Source organism: Tiliqua scincoides, chromosome 1, assembly GCF_035046505.1.
Source record: "Tiliqua scincoides isolate rTilSci1 chromosome 1, rTilSci1.hap2, whole genome shotgun sequence".
NCBI lineage: Eukaryota > Metazoa > Chordata > Lepidosauria > Squamata > Scincidae > Tiliqua > Tiliqua scincoides.
This window is the reverse complement of record NC_089821.1, coordinates 66,988,074-67,007,829: the sequence shown is the minus strand read 5'-3', so window position 1 is coordinate 67,007,829 and position 19,756 is coordinate 66,988,074. Positions and strand designations below refer to the sequence as shown.

General features: G+C 45.1%; 1 protein-coding gene across 1 annotated transcript; it reads left to right on the top strand.

The window, feature by feature from the left end:
- Positions 1-3,787: 3,787 nt before the first annotated feature.
- On the top strand, positions 3,788-19,444 carry SMTNL1 (smoothelin like 1). The gene is made up of 9 exons (XM_066637993.1): positions 3,788-3,873; positions 9,650-10,089; positions 11,158-11,296; positions 12,112-12,166; positions 12,705-12,872; positions 13,432-13,534; positions 15,560-15,711; positions 16,583-16,791; positions 19,034-19,444. Exons 2-8 carry the CDS (start codon positions 9,700-9,702, stop codon positions 16,722-16,724), a joined length of 1,149 nt encoding a protein of 382 aa, XP_066494090.1. The 5' UTR covers positions 3,788-3,873; positions 9,650-9,699; the 3' UTR covers positions 16,725-16,791; positions 19,034-19,444.
- The last annotated feature ends 312 nt before the right edge of the window (positions 19,445-19,756 follow it).

Genomic DNA, 19,756 nt, shown 5'->3' with positions numbered 1-19,756 from the left:
CAGATGCCCCTTCACACCACAGCCTTCCTTCCCCTTAATGGCCCTTAAATTAAACAATTTCTGCCCGACATTGCATATATGCAACAGGGATTAAATGTGTACACCTGTGGGCTGGGCAGACATGGGTTCAATATGGCCTCTCCTATGAGTTCAGCCTGACCTCACCCCTTGTACAGTGAAGCCCTGCCTGGCTCCCAGGATTGCCAGTCAGGGACCAGAATGGAGTTAGGTTAGGCTGCACATGTGTTGGGGAAAAGAGGACATTTATAACAATATAAATGGGAGGGAATGAGTGTTGTCTCTGGAGGTGGCTTGTTGCAACCATTTGGCTTCCCACACTTCCCTGCATGTTTCTATTTAGAGGCTGAGAGCCATTATTGTCATGCAGCAGCTTTTAGTGGCTTTGTCTAGGCTTTTAAGATTGGTAAGTAATCTGAACCTATCTCTGTGGGGGCTTGCTATATAAGGAGTAAATAAAGCAACATTGGCTATTTCTTTTGCCTGCTCATGAGCCAGCAAATGTCTGCAGTCTTGGCAGGAGACTGATGTCTGATTCACTTTTCTCAGGGCAGCAGACTGACAGCCCACTCCTATGCATGACTACTCAGAAGTAAGTTCCATTAGATTCAATGGGGCTTACTCCCAGGAAAGTGTGGATAGGATTGGGCTGTGAGGCCTGGTGGAGAAGGAAGGTGGCCCACACTAGAGCATGCAACAAGTTCAGCAGCTGGAAGGATGAACTTCCCTTCCTGAACAGCTGGTTCATTTTCCATTAGAATGAGAGAGAGAGAGAGAGAGAGAGAGATTAGAAAAGTGGACAGGAAATTAATCAGTCACGAGGCATCAGAAAATCCAGTAAGGAGAGATCAAAGCAAAAAAATCATTATTTCTTTAAGAAATTTATATCACTCCTTTGCCGGCAAATGTCCAAGGCGGCTTACACATTTCCATAAAAAAAAAACACACAAGAAAACTTACAAGAAATAAAACAATAAATAAAAACAGTTGAGTGTTGGCAAAAAAGCAGTATTCTATAGGTAGAGGTATTCTTTATTTTACTCAGAAGTAAGCCCATTATGTTTAGTAAGACATAGGCTGTAATGATATTTTACCAGTCCTATGATATCAGTGCAGGATTGTCTCCTCTTTATTGCCAGATAATTCTTCCTACTTTTCTTGGGCCTTTTCTGTTTGTTCCTATGCTGTGCAGGGGGTTGGACTAGATGACCTCCAGGATCTCCTCCAAGGCCAGCGCTTCATGATACTTCTTATCCTCTCCCCCTGCTGCTATCATGGCCTGTTTAGGGACCTAGTAATTTCTCAGTTTGGCCACAAGGTGTCAGAGCTGCTTCAGAAATAAAAAGGGAAAAGGCACCCTCACCAAACAAATTGACAGGTTGTTATACTGAAAAGATTAATCCTGTAGTTTTCACCAGGTTTTCACTGTCACTCCAGGAAAATATTTTAAAATAGGCCTGTCAGGGGCAGAGGCCTTAGCAACCCATTCATCCAAACCATGTGTTTCTCCCACCCAGAGAGAAGCATCTCAATTTTGTTCCCATAGGAATGTTGGCAGCAAACATGCTCTGCCAAGCTGCGAAAGATGCAAAAAGGGTGTCTGAAAATATTCACATGACTTGTGCTGCCAACAAAATTATCTTTGGGTCTCTGGCATGGAGGACGACCTTTATGTCAAGGAAGTTGACTGAGAGAGAAACGTTGGGACATGATTCCTAGTGCTTGCCCAGCCAGGATATATAACATGTTTTGGAACCTGATCTTGTGTCCATTTGTTGCTTTGGACCATTCTTAACTGGGTGCCAAACTCCAGCTGTATAGTTACCGGTAATTTTGTGGGAATAAATACGCAGCCCCAAGTGTACATACCAAGCATTTAGTTCCATAGAAGTGAGTGGATCTTCTGTGCTATACTGGCTTTGTGGTATTCCTTTGGGGAACCACAAGGCTTCTCACCCCAGAGACAGTGAGTTTTAGCATACCACATATCCCAATCACTAAAAGAGAGAGCTCCTTTGCTGCCATATCAGATCTAAATGCTATCATCTTGTACTGAGCTGTACACAGCCCTGTCCTTGCCTTGTCTCAGGTGGGGCAAGATATGATGAATGTGTCTTGATGATGTTGCCCACCTTCGAACAGTCACTCCCTGATTTCGGCTTATTTATTTAGCACGCTTTTTTTACACTACTTTTCTCACAGAGATTCAGAACAGCTTACCAGAACGAATACAGACAGCAATCCTGATGTAAATGGTCATTGAGACTTCATATTTCACTGTTGTCATTGTGAAGTGTTTCTTTTTTCTGTAACTCATTGCTAGCTGCCTTTGCTTTTGCAACCTTATTTTGTTTGTTTAAAATAATGTTATCCTGCCTTTTAATTAAGAAATATTTCCAAGACACTTCAAAAACTAAATATAATGAAACTCAAGCACCATCACTGGAAAACCAAAATAAACTACTAAAGTTCATAGAACAGCAGAATTCTTAAAGCAACGATAAGCTAATAAAACATAAAAACAGCTTCCAGTGATAAAAAATGACTTCACTTATGGTTGTTGAAGGACAATGGCAAATAAAGCTGCTTTCATTTGGCCTCTGTCCTGCGGAGACAGGACAGGACAGTCCTAGGAAGATGTTCCAGAGTGTGGTGTTATTCCTAAGAAGGCTCCATCCTTGGACATCTCTAGATGACCTCAGTGATCATCTGAGGCTCCCATGGGAGCAGGCGGGCCTTGAGATATCCTGCCACTCACCACAGAGTGTTTAGTAAATGAAGACCAGCATTCTGCTTTGAGCTTTGAAATGCACAAGAAACCAGAGAAGATGTTTTTAAAATGGCAAAGTTCACCAGTGCAGTTGGCAATCCAACTGTTGTATTGTCTTACCAATTTCATCCTGCACATGTCCGATCTTGTCTGACCTCGGAAGCTAAGCAGGGTCAGGCCTGGTTAGTACTTGGATTGGAGACTGCCTGGGAACACCAAGTGCTGTAGGTACACTACAGTCTTTCGAGACTGAAAGTTGCCAACCATATCAAGGAAGCATGGAACACACCCCTGTTACTAATAGCTCCAGGACACTTGCAGCAGATGGATTGAAGACCTTTTATCCCAAATGGCTACGGTCTCAAGACAGCAACCCCCAAGGCCCATGAGAGGAGGGTTCAGGGGGTAAATTGTACCCAGACCTGGCGTCCCCAGGGGCCCCCAAAATTTCCTGGAATCTCAGAAAATGTTTGCATTTTTTGTGTGAAGACTGGCATTCACATTTTGTGTAAGCCTACATAGTTTTAAATACTGTCATTCGTAGAAATTATGATCCAATGGAGAAGGGAAGGGGCCCAAAAGAAATTTTGTAATCCAAAAGGGGCCTAAAAGAAATGTTGTACCTCCTAATAAAATTCCCCTCAGAGGCCTTGGCAATCCCCATGACATCAGGTCACCAGAGAGAGGGCAGCCCACTAGACATCACTCTCTAGACCACTAGACCCCAAGAGATGGGGTCTTGTGACTCAATTTCCTCCAAGAAATGCCCCAAGGCCAGAACTGCTCCAAGGCTGCTGCTCAATCCCTGATGGAACCGATCTCTCTTCACCTTGTTCTGGCTCCCATCTGGCTCTCCTGAGAAGTGAGAGCTTTGATTGAAAGAGGCACCTGTTGGCCTCCCAATAAAAATAGGAGCATCTAGTTACCCATCACAGTAAGGAGGGAGGGCATATCAACAGAGTAGTAAACAATGAGAAAAGTGTTGCAAACATAGTGAAAGGGGAATGACAGGCTGAGAGAAGGCCAGGAGAAAGAAGCACAAGAAGGAAAGAGGGAGCAAGACTGAGAGGAGGTCGAGCCATTCGGTAGGTGCAGCCACATTTCCAATGCCTCTTCTTTCCTCAGTAGTCACTGGTGGGACCTGGACTCAGGAAAGAACTGTTGTCTGGGCATGGAGGGCTTGTTCTTCAGGCTTCTGAACAGCCCTCAAGTCTCAGGCAGTTGGGACAATGGCTCCTGGTCATTGAAAAGATAAACTGTATAGAGTTGGGGGGGGTGGAGATCTCCCCACTGCAAATGGACTAGGAGTCACCCAATTGCCTCCTGTCCACAAAAGGTCCAAACGAGTCACAATGTCAAGGCAGGCCAATGAGAGGTAGGACTATGCGGAGCTGGATAAGCAGGAGATAGATGCAGTTGCATTTAGGGTTCCACTTTTTTGTGGACAAAGGCTTTGTGTCCTTAATCATGGCTTACAGACAGCAATTCAGCAGGTGATGCTTTTCTGGCTTAAAAATATAGTGATGTAGAAAGCTGCATCAATTGAATTTTTGCCTGTTAGGCTACAGTTAAGGCAGAGAGCCTCTGCTTTTGTTTTGTTTTTATGGTGACAATTCTCAGGGAGTTGTTCAGGAAGCAGTGAGAGAATACGGGGAGAGCTCTCAGGACAGGAATTCTGTGTAGGCTTGCACTATGAATTACCTGCCTAAAGCTACAGATAGTAGAGTCCAGAGGAGCAAGGAGTTGAACTGAATGAATCACAAAGGGAACAAGATGGCTATCACAAGCTGCTCCTTGTCTGATCTGTGAACCAGTAGGCTCTAGGAAACCCCTTCACAGTACCTCAGTGGGTCCCTTCTTCTTGCCCCTGCCACCCACAGTTGTTTCCTGTAGGCTCGGGGAAGGAAGTGAGAAGCAGAAGACCCAAACTTCTTTGGGATCAGATTGGGGAGGGCCAAAAGGCAAGAATCTTTATTTTTATACATGATTGATAATTTCTATGAAGAGCAATGGGCTCCCCTGTATCCTGAAGCAATGAGAAGTTCAGGGCAGGTGGTAAATAACCACTTTCATGTGAATGAAAAAGCCCTGGAGTTGTATGGTGTCTGTGTGCCAATGTGAGTGTTTATAGATGGGGAGAACAGTGAGGAAGCAGCAGCTAACAGAGGCAGTGCTGATTCTGGCAAAATGAATGCAGGCCCACCCCAGAAGTTACCATCCCAGAGCACACCACACCTGTGGGTCCAGGAGTTCAAACCATCCTTTCAAAAATGGCTAACAGCCCCATCAATGAAATTTCTAAGAAAATCACATTCTTTGTGATCACTCAGGCAGAGAGGATTCCTTTCTTAAGCGAAGTGGCCACTTGATCCACACAGGTTGTTCTCATCACTTGATAGAGTCTACCCAGGCCAGCCTCACTCTTTGTTCTCATTACAGCTCTGCCCACTTTGTGGCACTAGATCCTCTTCCCATCTCCTTTTATTTCCTGTTTTCTTCTCCACCCCGAAGCAGAGGCTGCAATCCTAAGCTCACTTTTTAGGGTGTGAGACCTATTAAATCAAATAGGACTTTTTTCTGAGCAAACAGGATTGAGGCCTTGCTATACAGTGCTATATCAAGTACTGTGAGGAGCCACCATTATAACCCTGCTTACAGCTGAGAGCAAAGAAGCAAAAACTTGGCATTATGAAAGGGTCCTATGTCAGATGCATCCTGGGCTATGTCAGATGCAAGGGGAGGGCACCAGGATGAGGTCTCTTGTTATCTGGTGTGCTCCCTGGGGCATTTGGTGGGCCGCTATGAGATACAGGAAGCTGGACTAGATCGGCCTATGGCCTGATCCAGTGGGGCTGTTCTTATGCTCTTATGGTGTGGTTCTAGCATAAAAGCCTTCCTGAACTGCTCCACAACAACTCCAAGGGGAAAGGAATGTGTGCGCGGGATTCATGACAGGCCCCGACAGGTTCCTTTTGAATAGATGCTTGTAACAGGCCTAAGGGGGGGGCAGGGGGCACAATACCCGGGGCCCGGGCTTCCAAGGCGCCCAGGCCATGACAAAACAAATTTCTCACAAAATTTAGGAAGGGAGGGCAATCAGGCATTTTGCCCAATGCCAGCTCTCAGTAGTCCTAGCTTGTAATACCCTTTTCAGAGGATCCTTTTCTCTGAAGCAATTTCAGAGATATGACTGGCTGAGAAGTTAGGATCTTGTAGGAAATCTAAGGGTAGAAGATCAAGTGATGTGAGTCTGAGAAGCACTGGCAGAGCTGAGAAGCACTGGCAGAGCACTGGCAAAGGAACAGACTGCAAGCATGTTGACAATTGTATTGATGTATAAGTGTCACTCATGAATAACTGCTCAGATGTTATTCTCAAAGCCTTAGAGAATTTCCAGCAGGGCCTGAAGACATGGTTATTTAGACCAACCTTCTGAGTCCTGTTCTTTTTTAATTTTGGATATTGTGTTTGTATGTGGGGTAGATGTTATGGGTTTTCCCCCTTTGTTTACTGTTGATGCTATCATATGAGTTTTGTCTTTGGTTTAATGTGATACTTTTAATGCTGCCTTGTTGAGTAACTTTGTTTACAGTTTTTACTGTGATTTTATGTTGTAAGCCACTCTGAATGCCCTTCAGGCACATAAAATGGGGTAGAAATTTAGAAAACAAAATAAAATAAATAAAATGTCTTTGATGACTTCCACGAAATGCTAGCATAGCTTTTTTGGTCAAAACACCCAGTCATCTGTCCTAGCCTGCAACTCCCTGTTCCTTTTCCTTCTTACCTCCTGTGTAGAAGCATCTGCCTCAGAAAGTGAAACACCATTTTCTAGAAAATATCTCTTTATAAGACATTATAGGATGAACAAATAAGGGCCGTGGAGGACTTTTCAGACTGTGAGGCAATGGGGACTGAAACCGCATACAGTACTCACAAAGGAATAATGAGGGTAGCAAGGGAACAGAGCCACCTTTGCTCAGATCTCCTGGGCCTTCTAGCCTCTTGACTGCGTTTGCAAATGTCAGGAGGGTATTTTTAGTGGGTGACATGACATTCTCACCTATCCCTTTTCCCCTGAATTGCCTTCTGCACGTTTCATGCCTGAGTCACTGGCTGTTCCTGGCCAGTGGCATCGCTAGGGAGGTGCGGGGGGTGCGGGCTGCACTGGATGACACGCACAGGGGGGTGACGTGCACTGGGAGGGTGACACGCTAAAATTGCAGTGGTTAGGAGTAACCTTGTCATATTATATACCGTTGGATGCGGAATTTTGAGCGGAATGCAATGCAAAAACCCAGAATGAAATATCTCCTTTCTATCAAAAGTTATGCCCAAAAAAACAGCAGAACAAAAAAATGCATGGATCCTTATGGAAAGTGAAAGTGAGCCATATTGCGCGTTTACTCACAAGTAGGCGAACTTGCCTTAGTCTATAAGCGCAGGCTGAGAGGAATCCAATGATACCAGAATGGTCCTGATCCAATGAATGCAGCCCCCAAAAATACCTGAAAAGGAAGTCCCTCCCTCCAAGCAGATGAATGTATTGAGCCCTATGGAAAGCGAAACTCACAGTCACGTTTACTTGCAAGTAAGCAAACGAGCTTTGGCTGGTGTGGAAGATCAGGTGAAGGAGAGTGCAAGGCTACCACAATGGTCCTGATCCTATGCACCTGGAGCTAAACAAGTGCTCCAGAATGCAGCCTCCCCCCCCCCCTAAGAAGGATCAAAACAGAGGCTTCAGCTGATAAGGTGAACCTTTTTGAGCCTTGCAAAGCCAGGTGGATCCTGACTGATCTGGTTTAAACAGAAGTTCTTAAATTGAACTGGGCACTGGGTAGGGCTGAAAACCTTACTGGTTTTGGAGGGGATGTTACTGCAGACAGGCTACAGAGGAAATTCACTTGGTGGAACAGGGCTGGCTTCTGCTTATTTAATTATTTGTTTTACTTTAATTATTTATACTTATTTATTTTAATTTGCCTGAAAATGTCACTTCCACAATGACATCACTTCTGGTGAGTCTTCAACAGATTGTCATTCTAAAAAGTGGGTCCCAGTGCTAAAAGTTTGAGAACTGCTGCAATAAGGTGTTAGTAAGTTGACACCCTGAGGGGGGTGTGACACCACTAGTGACCAAAGTCACTAAAATCACAGTTTGGAGGAATAAATCATGTTATATATCAATCAATGCGTAATTTCATGCAGAATGTGTTCTATCTTTGTTCCATCAAAAGGTACAGCCAAAAAACCAGTGGGGGGGGGGAGTGATGGTACATCACCACACCCACCACCTGGGGTGTTGCCCCACCCACTGCATGGGAGGTGACGCGCTGGCATCCCGCACCGGGTGACGTGTACCCTAGTGACGCCACTGTTCCTGGCATTTGTCAGCAAGTTTTATTTAAGAATTATTTACTAGGTGTCAAGAAAGGAGGGGGACAAGGGCTGAAATCCCCCCTCAGCCTTCAAAGACAGCTTTAAATAAGTGGCTGTTTCCAATAGTTTGGGATGTTGGGCTTGGCATGGAATATGCTCATGAGTTTAGCCTTCTGTGTGGCTCAGCCTGTCATCAAACAAAGGAGGCCAGCTTGAGGCACACATTGAGCAGGTCCTACACGGATCCACATTTTCGGAAACACTCCATATTCCTCACCTATTGGTTATACCATTTCTTGGGCACATATTAAAAGACACAGGTGGACCCACACAATACAGCTTACCCTCCACTGGTACTAGCAGAGGGTATACAGCTTTCTCATGCTGTCCTAAAAATCTTGCACATTTTGTTTTTCCTTCCAGCAGAAAACTTGGGCACTGATCTACTATTGTGGGGGTGACACATCACAGTGAATTTGAAACAGCCCAGAATAGTGAACAGGGTTTTTTTTTTCTCCACTGACTAGGGTGGGAGTTCTTTCCCAGGAATTATAGCACAGCATGATCTCCAGTTCGGGGGCATCCTTCTTTATAGCTTGATTCCCCCACCCCACCCCCAATTTAAAGAGGATTTACAACATACATCCAGTAGAGGGCATCCCTGTTACCCTTTTTCCTCTAAAAGTCCTCAGCTTGGTGGGCCATTGGTAAAACTCAGGGAAGAAATTTCAGCATTCCAAAGATCTACAGCACAGTCCATACAATTCATCACCTGAGGATCACGAGGTCCTTGAATGACTTGATGTGTGAACAGATCTTCACAGATCTAATATCACAAATATTTCATATCACCTCAAACGTGCAATAGTTTCCAATGGAGTCAGTTCACACATAAGATGACAATTCAGCAAGTGTACAGAAAATAAGTGACACCCACATATCTGTGGACAATTGTATCCAGTGGCGTAGCTAATGATCATGTAGCCCTGTGCCAAGCTAAAAATGATGCCCCGGAAGTGATGTCACAATCGGAAGTGACATCACACCTGGCCTTTTTAAAAGGTGCAAATTGGGGAAAAACCTGTCTCCTCAGAACAATTAGTCTCATAGGTCAGTTCTGAGTTAAGAAAATTCACTTTTTGTTTCATAAGGCAGTTGTGTTTTCATTTTTTGGTTAATTGGCCATAACTTTTAATAGAACACAGATATTCCAATACAGTTTGTTTCATTGCATTCTGCAGTAAATTACCTTTCCAATGATATATAACATGATGGTATTATTCATACATAACAAGATTTTCACAATTTTGATCACTAATGTCAAGTTCAGCTTGTTGCCCCCCTAAAGCTTGATGTCCGGTGCAACTGCTTCCCCCTGCACCCCCTTAGCTACACCATTGATTGTATCAACCATAAAGGAGTGAAGGTTTTTAGCAATTTCATGCCCATGTTCCCCCACTCCCCTGCACTATATCTTTCTAGAGCTGGAGCTGGAAGAGGCTGTCTGCTTCACAACTGAGGAACACAACATCATGGAGGCTGAAGACACCAACAAGCAGCAGGAGGTCCAGAGAAGCAACAGGCTAGAGCAGGAGGGAGAATCAGAAGGTGCTCAAACTGAGGTCAAGGGAGACAGCGAGACTAGAAAAACAGAGACTGTGGGGAAGGAGGCTAAGGGAGAAGATGAGCCTGAAGAAAAGTCTTTGGGGAATGAGGAAGCGCAGGCACCTGACACCAGAGAAAATGTAAAGGAAGCCAGCAAAGAAGAGCAGAGCAAGACAGAGGAGAAGGTGGCTGTGGGTGTATCTGGAACAGAGCCCAAGGAAGAAGCTGATGATACTAGAACACCAGAAGGACCACAAGAGGGGGAAGGAGATAGATCTGGTGCTACAGGAGAAAGTTCTAGCATTCCCAGCAGAGAGGTGGGCACTCTTATGTATTTCTGGTTGTGATCTTTTCCTGTGCACTTTCCCCTAATGCTTCCCTTTAGGCATATACAGAGTGTGATCCCTTCCTGCAACCCTCCCTGTGCTTCACACTCAGCCTATAACAGGGTTGGCCAAAACCGTAGCTTGCAAGCCACACACAGCTGTTTGACACATAATGTACAACTTGCAGAAATATGTTGGCTGACCTCGTTTCTGTATCATAGTCAATATAAAAGGTAAATAAGAAATGTTCAAGCTTTATAATTATTTACCTGGGTATAAACTGAGAGTTCACTAGTTTAAAACACAAATTAGTTACTGGTGAATAAATACATTTAAGATTTTAAAGGCTTCTTAAATATTGCTGCTCTCAATCTGGTTTATCATAGGTGGCTGTTATGTTAAGCACATTTGGTTACCCCTGGCCTATAACACCCTCTTTGGATCTGTGGGCAGACAGATAAAATCCTCCCATACACGTCTCCAATGAAGCACATTTCATCCCCTTTACAGACTACTCTCTTTAGCACACTTCTCATTTGTATGTCAGCAGCTCCTTTTCTTCCAAGGCGCACACATGTTCACAGAAAGACACACCTCAGTGGGATACAAGGAGCTGCAGCAATCGGAACTGGAGATCAAACTGAAGGTGTAGAACAGCTAACGTTAGAGCGTGTATTAGAGGGAGGATGTTTGTGCATGTGCAGTTGTGTCAGCCATTCATATTGCCGACTCTTTCACTTGTGATTCCTTTGTGCACACAAGAGCACTTCCCTCATATCGGAAAAGTTCATGCGTCAGACTTGAAATAGTTTCTGGGAAATGCTGAAGAGTCAGGTAAGAGCCTAGACATGCTCTAGGAAAGGTAAACAGAGAGTGTTGGTGCCCCACCCTGCAATTCATGGAGATAATTAAAGCAGCTTAGTTTCTTTATTTAGGTGTAAGATTCTTATATATCTAATCCTATGGCTGCCTTATAACATGTTGCCTCAAGGCTGATCGCATATCAAATGTAAAAACAAATGTTGCTTGGTCCTCCTTCCCTTCTCCCTTCTGTTGCAGGGCCGAACGGGCAGCACTTCCGATGAGCCTCTCTCACCAGAACCAGGGGAAGAAGAGGAAGAATTCTGGCCAGAATTCCCTGCAAGCTCTCCTGTTGAGGGCCCAGAAAGCCCCACAGGGGTCAAAAGCCTGGAGGGAGGTGAGGAAACAGGATTCAGCGAATTAAGAATTCAATGGTAGCCACACATTATGTTGAGATGATAGTGGCAGGCAGGGCTCATGATGTAATGCACGGTTCTCCAAACTTTTTGGCCAGAGGGCTGCATCAAATACCTGGCACAGTGTTGAGGGCCGGAAAATAAAATTTAAATATAAAATTTATTTAAATAAATTAGAGATGGAACTTAGATGAGTGAATAAATGAATGAATGGGCTCATTCATTCAACCTCTCTGGCCCTCGAACATCCTCCAGACGCAACCAAAGCATAGTTCCAGTCATGTTTGGCTAAGTGGGCCAGAGGCTTTCAGGGGACAAGAGGCTGGCCGCAGGCCAGATAGAGGCTTGCCGCGGGCCAGATAGAGGCTTGCCGCGGGCCGCGTCTGGCCCCTGGGCCGGGGTTTGGAGACCCCTGAGTAATGCATGGAATGGTGCTGCGTGGAAGCTGGCAACTGGCACCCAATCTTAAGAAATGCAGCTTTCATTTTGCAAAACACCAAGTTTCTAGGCCTTGTCATTTTGGAGACATAACTAAAAACTTGCAAGATGTTCCAGGGTTCTGGAGGCAGAGCTTCTCAATATCTGCATGCTTCTTTCTGGTAACACTCTCATGGCCTCCAGCTGTACTCCTCTTCCACATCCACAACTGCTTAAGGAGAGGTGCCCTGTCAATTCTGGAAAGAGTGCCTCGTGCATTCATTCACAGTTGTGCCCGCTCCCCCATTATCAACCATTCTCACTTAATTCCAAATAGGATGAGATTTTTAACAGTACAACATTCTATCATTTCCTCTAGGTGACACCACCTTAGGCACAGCTGCTCCAGCAGCTGTCACCGAGGACACTGGCAGGTGAGACAGGATCTCTGGGTGGAACCCTGGCATGGTGCGTTGTATCATTGCTTGCTGCTATGGGGAAACACAGATGCTGTGCTACTTCTGTGATATAATTAGCCATCTCAGGAACCTCCCAGTTGGGAGGGGAAAGGCCACGTATAAATATTTCCAATCAATAAATGCTGTTTCAAACAGGCAGGCAATGTTCACTCTTGTCTTGGGCTCACGGGCAAGCATTCTGGAAGGAAAGGATGGGGGCATGACTATATGAAGTACAATTGAGATCATAAGGCAGTACAAAAAAATCTACAACAGAGAATTTCTACAATGACAGCCCTTCAAGCTGAGGACACAGAGAGAGAGAGAGAGAGAGAGAGAGAGAGAGAGAGAGAGAGCGAGGGGGGATTGGCAACTAATAGAATTCATGGACCGCTATGTACCTCTCTTGACCACCATCCTCCCCACATTTTGAGATCCATTGGATGATGGAGCAAGGCCACCTCCGGCCCTCCCTCTTGTTTGATACTTATTTTAACTTGCTTTTGGTTCACAGCACTGAAGCAGCCCCAAAGGGGGACCAAGTGCAACAGCCTGCACCTGAGGAAACAGCAACTGCCAAGGAGAAAAAGAAGAGGGCAGCATTTGACAGGAGGGAGCTCACAAGGCCACGTATACCATCCAGAGGTCAGTCCCGCAAAGCCATTATGGACAAATTTGGAGGGTAAGTCTGCTGTAATCTGTCATGTGATTTTTTTTTTTGTTCTCTGTTCCCTCCTTGTCCCTGTGCAACTTGCTTCAAGGATTTGGCACCTTCTTTGCAGTGCACGCATGCTTCCGCCTCATGGGATTCCTAGGCTATTCTATGGGACCACATTTGTGCACAGCCAACTGTGCATCTCCACTGTGGTTCTGTTTTATTCTTTTGGAATATTATTAGATTTGTTGTTAAGAGATGGCTTTATAAGGGAGTGCAAAAGAGATTGACAACTACTAAAGAAAGAACAAAGATCTCTTGGGCAGATCAGTGACTTGGTGAACACCTGCACAGTCAGACTAGGGATCAGTCCTTTACCACATATATATGTAACTAGAATGTTGACAGTAAAGGAGTAGTAGTATAAGTGAATTAAATCAGTGGTTGCATGTTTGCCATTGATCCTGGAGAAATGTGTTTTTCTTTCATATTTTTCTTCCGATTCACTCACCTCTTATCTTCTCTCTCTACAACATTTCCCTTCTACAACCACCACCACTTCATCCTCCTCCTTGGCCTCCCAAAGGGCTGCGAGTGGACCTGCTCCCAACATCAAGAAGACAGGAGGTGCAAATACTGTGAAGACCATGTTGCTGGAGTGGTGCCGGGCCAAAACCCGTGGCTATGAGGTACAAAATCAATAAAAGCTACAACAACAGGAGCTCAGTACATGCCCCTCTTTAGTTCATGACCCTGCTGTTTCCCAGGGGATGAAGGTAGATAACTTTATTTTCCTGGTTGCAGGAGAGGGAGCACAGGGAAGGCTGCTGGAGACAAACTTGAGTGAATCAGCAGCTTTTATGAGACACTGAGGCCACAATCCTATGCAAACTTACTTGAGAGGAGGTTCCATTGAACTCAGTGGGACTTGTTTCTGAGTAAACAGGCACAGGAGCAGGCTTTAGAGTGTTGGTTTTAACTGCAGAAGCTTCACTGTCCAGGGTTAAAGATGGTAGACTTGTGCCACCTCCTCACGCTGCCATTTAGATGCTGCCACCAATCTGTCTAGATCGGCTTTATCATCTTTGGCTTGGTTTTATATAATGTCGCAGGCATCACCAGGGACAGTTCTAGTCTCCGTTTGTCTTTGATGAGCAGGTTCTACCATGTTCATCCCAGGGTGGATCACCCAGTACATACAGGTGAGTTTCTAACAGTGGCAAAAGGCCTGGATGGAAGGTGTAGCAGAATAGCAGCTCCTGGGAAATAGGTGGGTATCTACCACTTTTTGTACCATCAGTATCCTTTCTTAGTGATAGAAACTAAGAGATAAACAAACAGCCGCACTGCAGGCCATTCTGATGATACTTTCTGCAGTTTTGGTCTGAGCTGCTGACAGCTCGTTGACCTCACAACAATGGGTCCTTCTGATGCTCATTTTCATCCTGAGAGTTAGTACAATGAGAATGGACCATAAATCAGGCAGATCCTGATCTGTTTCTTACTGTAACTTGTCAGTGCACCTTAGCCTCAGTCTTGTTGGGATAAAAATACTGTCTGTGCACAGCTGTTTTAAAGATTTCTAGGAGAACATACACAAAGCACTTCAAACACTCTAAAAATGCTATGCAAGTGCTAAGAATTACTTTCCTCTTTTCGTTACATCTCCACACAAACAGTGTTATAGTGGGCTGTCCCTCAGGCTGTGTTGATAACTGTCTGCTTGTCTGCCACCCTGAAATATTGGTTGCAGTTCCTCAAAATAATAGCACAATGATGCACGCACGCACACACAATATCAGAATTGTGCAATCACACCAAAAACAGCAGCAGAGAAAAATAAAACTATGAGCCAAGGATGTAATCCTTAGCACTCAGAGGCAACAGTCACAATGTCTGGTTCATGGTATTTCCAGCCACACGTTTCAAAATTAAAGATTGACATGTGTTGTTTTTATTATATTATGATGTGTTTTTACTGGAATGGAAAAAACTAATTACAAAGAAACATTCATGTATCTTTCGAGTTAGATTATTCTGTTCCAGGCTTTTGTTTCAAAGCAATAATTCAAGGTACTGTATTCCCACAATTGACTACCAAGGGAAAAGGGTTATTTGAAATGCTGCTTAAGTGCTAAAATGCTTCAGCAGACATTTAAAAAAATGACATTCCAGTCATATTCATGGATTTTAGACTGAGCTGTGCTAAGCAGCAATGTCACTTTGCATGTTGCAGTATTAGTAAGATCTCTCATCACTCATTTGTAACATTATGATTACAAATAAAGTCTGCCCAACCAGCATAGTTTTAACCACTGCATTGCCCTGCCCACAGCAATCCCTAGCTGTTCTGCTTGTAGAGAGATCCATGTTCATATGTCTCAGACCAGAGAGCCAGAGCGGTGTTGTGCGAGAGTGCTGGTTTGGATGTTTAAGCTCCCTCTCAGCCTTGAGCAAGCCACTTTCTCTTAACTCAATCTCCCTCACAGGATTGTTGTACAAACAAAAACAGGAGATACCTCCAAGCAGCTAAGGGTGGTGTATACAGAGTTAGGGAGGGATACAAATGTGATTATTCATAGGAATAGTGCAGCGAACAAGTGTAGACATAATTTCAGCAGTAAGGGCCTGTGGCAACTGATGTGTTTGAGGAAGCACAAGGAAAAGATCTAGGTCAGCCCTTCCCTATCAGTGTGCCTCTTCCTTATTTGTAGCACGTGGACATCCAGAACTTCTCCACCAGCTGGAGCAGTGGCATGGCCTTTTGTGCCCTCATCCACAAGTTCTTCCCAGATGCCTTCGACTACACCACTCTTGACCCAGCAAAGCGCAGAGAGAACTTTATCCTGGCCTTCACCACTGCTGAGTGAGTACTTCTGGTATTCCAAAGCCCCACAACTATTGGACTGGGCTGGCTGTCAGTGCCCATTCACACTTTACAGGGCATCAGATGGTCACTGCTAGCATTTTTGCTGCAGTAAACATGGAAAATGTGAAGGGGAGAAATACGTCTTGCAACAGAGTGAACATATGCCAAGGAACTATAGCCAACTGTGGCACCCTGGAGAGCATCTACTACTACTACTACTACTACTACTACTACTACTACTACTAATCTACTGCAGAGCATTTGGGGACATATCTCTCTCCTTCACATCTAACTGCATACTGCATCAAATGCTGGTCAACCACTGGAGTACCTGCAATGCTGCAAAAAGTGTTAATCTACCCAGAATTTCATCCTTCAAGAACAATTTTGACCTCTGAAGAGGTGTGCTGAAAATGAAGATAGCCTTTGAACAGCCAGCTTAGGGACCAATATTGGAGAAGACAGTGGTCAGCACAGAGCACTTTAAGAAGGAAAGATATCATAGGCAGGCAACTAAAAGCAAATTTTAGAGCTGCCTCTCAAGTGGATTAGAACTCCAGTAGAACAGATTAATTGGCCTCTCAAATGCAGAACAGTTCTCCTTGCACCTCCCCATTCTCTTGAGGAGCAAAGTGGGAACCGAACCAGCATCAAAAGACAAGGGGTCCCTATTAGGGCTTTCTGCTCCCTTACTGATGAGGAATCATGGGTTATGCAGCACTAGCACTCTCCTTTCATCTGAGCCGGCTCTACCAAGGTGGGGTTTCACTATTGTTGGGGTAGAGGGCTGTGCCCAGAACTTGCAGAATCCATGGACCTGAGAAAGGTATCCAGCTAACTCAATTGCTCTTTGACAATCTGCTTTTAGGCAGCTCGCTGACTGTGCCCAGCTTTTGGAGGTGGATGACATGGTGCGCATGAGTGTTCCTGACAACAAATGCATCTACACCTACATCCAGGAGCTCTATCGCAGCCTGGTGCAGAAAGGGTTGGTGAAGACGAAGAAGTAATGATGATACAAGGCAGGCTTATCCCCAAGTCTGCTTGGAAACAGCAGAGGAACGTTAGGTGGAACAGGTGAGGGGAACTCCATGGATCTCATCACTGAGTGAAGAGAGCTACCTAGAAATTCTATGGCCACATTCTATGGAGGATAGTAAGTTATATAGACAGGATGGTGGACAGAGCCCGTTGCAATATGCCTCCATGAAGAACCCTAGTCACTAAGGGTGCAAACCAAACCAACTTTCCTGCCCCAAGGTAAGGGCAATGCAGCCCCAAGGCAAAGGAACAAACATTACCTCAAGGAGACCTCAGTGTATGCCACCCTACTGCTGGATGCAGCATATGCCCCATTGGCACAGCTGTGTCCGTGTGGAAAACTTGGTTAGGATTTGGGCCTAAGTGCATGCAGAAAAGTTCATGAAGGACACCTCAAACAAATCAATGCTTTGATATAAGGCTGTCAGACGTTAGGCCTAGAGTTTTCAGGTCCTCAGTGAGGCCTGCATAATCCCTAATGCAGTACATGCCACACAAGTTGCTAGCTGCTGGGCCTACTACTCACACTCACACACATAAACTGGTGGGGGTTAATGCAGTGGCATCACTAGGATTCGTGTCACCTGGTGCGGGAGGCCTGTGTGTCACCCCATGTAGTGGGTGGGGCAACGCCCCAGATGGTGGGTGTGGGGATGTGCCATCGCCCCCAGGTTTTTTGGCTGTACCTTTTGTTATAACACAGATATTTCAATATGGTTTGTTTCATTGCATTCTGCATGAAATTACACATTGATTGATATATAACATGATGGTCTTATTCCTCCAAATTCTGATTTTAGTGATTTTGAAAACTTGTAGAGTCTCACACACACATCCATGTCAACTTACTAACACCTTATTGCAGCAATTCTCAAACTTTTAGCACCAGGATCCACTTTTCAGAATGACAATCTGTCCAGGACCCATTGGAAGTGATGTCATGGCCAGAAGTGACAACATCAAGCAAATTAAAATAAATAATTATAAATAATTAAATTAAAATAAAATAATTAAATAAGGGGGAGCCAGTTCTGTTCCACCAAGTGAATCTACTCTGAAGTAAGTCCTATTGTGGTCAATGGGGTTTACTCTCAGGAAAGTGTGGGTAGGATTGCAGCCTGTGAGCCCAAGCCTATGCATGTCTACTCTGAAGTAAGTCCCATAGTGGTCAATGGGGCTTACTCTGTAGTCTGCCTGCAATAACCCCCCAAAAAAGAATCAGTGAGATTTCCAGCCTTTCCCAGTGCCCAGTTTAAAGTTCTTCTATTTCAGGCATATCAGAATAAAAACCCACCTGGCTTTGCAAGTGTAAAATAGAAAATGTTCCCCTTACCATTCAAGCCTCTTTTTTGTTTTTTTAGGGGGGGGGGCTGCCTTCTGGAGCAGCTCCATCGGATCAGGACCCTTCTGGTGTCCTCACATTCCCCTTTGCCTGGCCTGACCACCAGCCAAGGCAGGTCTGCCTACTCATGAGTAAACGTGGCCATGAGGCTGCTTTCTTTCCATAGGGCTCCATAGACTGGGAGGGAGGCAGCTGGGAGGGAGGAACCTCCTTCTCCATGTTTTTGGGGGCTGCACTCATTGGATGAGGACCATTCTGACGTCCTTGGAGCCTCTCAGCCTGCCTCAACTAAGGCAAGCCCGCTTACTTGCAAGTAAACACAACCACGTGGCTTCATTTTGGGCTCAGACTCGCAGCTGGGAGGGGGGAGATTCTTGGGTGTTTTGGGGGGGCTGCATTCATTGGATCAGGACCATTTAGGTGTCGTTGGATTCCTCTCAGCCTGCCCTTTCTGACAGACTATGGCAAATACGCCTACTCATGAGCAAACGCGCGATATGGCTCACTTTCACTTTCCATAGGGCTCCATGCATTTTTTCCTTCCGGTGTTTTGGCCATAACTTTTGAACGAAAGGAGCGATTTCAATTCTGTCTTTTGCACTGCACTCTGCTGGCCATTCCGCTTCCAACAGTGTATAGCATGATGGGGTAGCTCCTAACCCCCACGGCATGTCATCCCCCCAGCGCGTCACCTGGTGTGGCCTGCACCCCCGGCACCCCCCTAGCGACGCCAGCGGGTTAATGGAAAGTTGTGAGAGTGGCTCCTGGGTTTCTGCTTGGCAGGGAGGTCACCCTACAATCCATTTGAGCTTGCAAGCTCTGCTCTAAGAATTACAGTATCACCTCAGAAGGTGGGCTTGCAACCATTTTGCTCTGCTTCTGTATTTCCTGTAAAGAAAGAGAACTCAAATTCAGGAATTTTTGTTTATTTCTCAGGGAGAAGAACATCGAATGTTTCTGGGTATAGACCCAATTCTGTTCTACCACTTCCTGTATACAGCATTGGATCACCACAGTAGTTTATTCCATCTCATGTTGCAATTTGGTGCATGCAGAAATTCTATCAGTATGCTTCTGAAATGGGCAGGGGAGAGACCATTGCTCTCATCTTGTAAGGGCTACCAGTCATCTTCAACAATCTGGCCTCCATGGAAACAGAACTCTCTGTCCCAAGCAGGCATAACATAGGCCAAAAAGTATTTCTGGTGTCTCTCCAGCTTACCAGAACCACCACTTCCACACCCTTTCCCCTGGGCTGCAAACACTGGCAAATTCTCCCCCAAGTTATGTTGCAATCCTGTTTCTCCTTTCAGAAAGCTTCCTTCATTAAAGCACATTTAAAGGCTACTGGGCTGTGTTTTGTTTTACCATGCAATGGTTCTATGCACTGAGATCCCTTTCTGTACCCAATGGTGAGGGTACCACGAGGACAGTAAGTACAGCTTTCCCTACAGATGTAATTAATCATACACACCTCCGAATGGTTTAAAACTACAAGGAAATGTGCAACCTGATTCTGTGCCTGGTTCTTCGAAAGTCAATCCCACTGCATTCAGTTGGTCTTGTCTTAAACCAGGAGCTGCAGTTGAGCAAGTCCTAGTGAAGTTTGAGTAAATATGACTAGGGCTGGACTGTTAACACAAGGGAAAGTTAAGATCA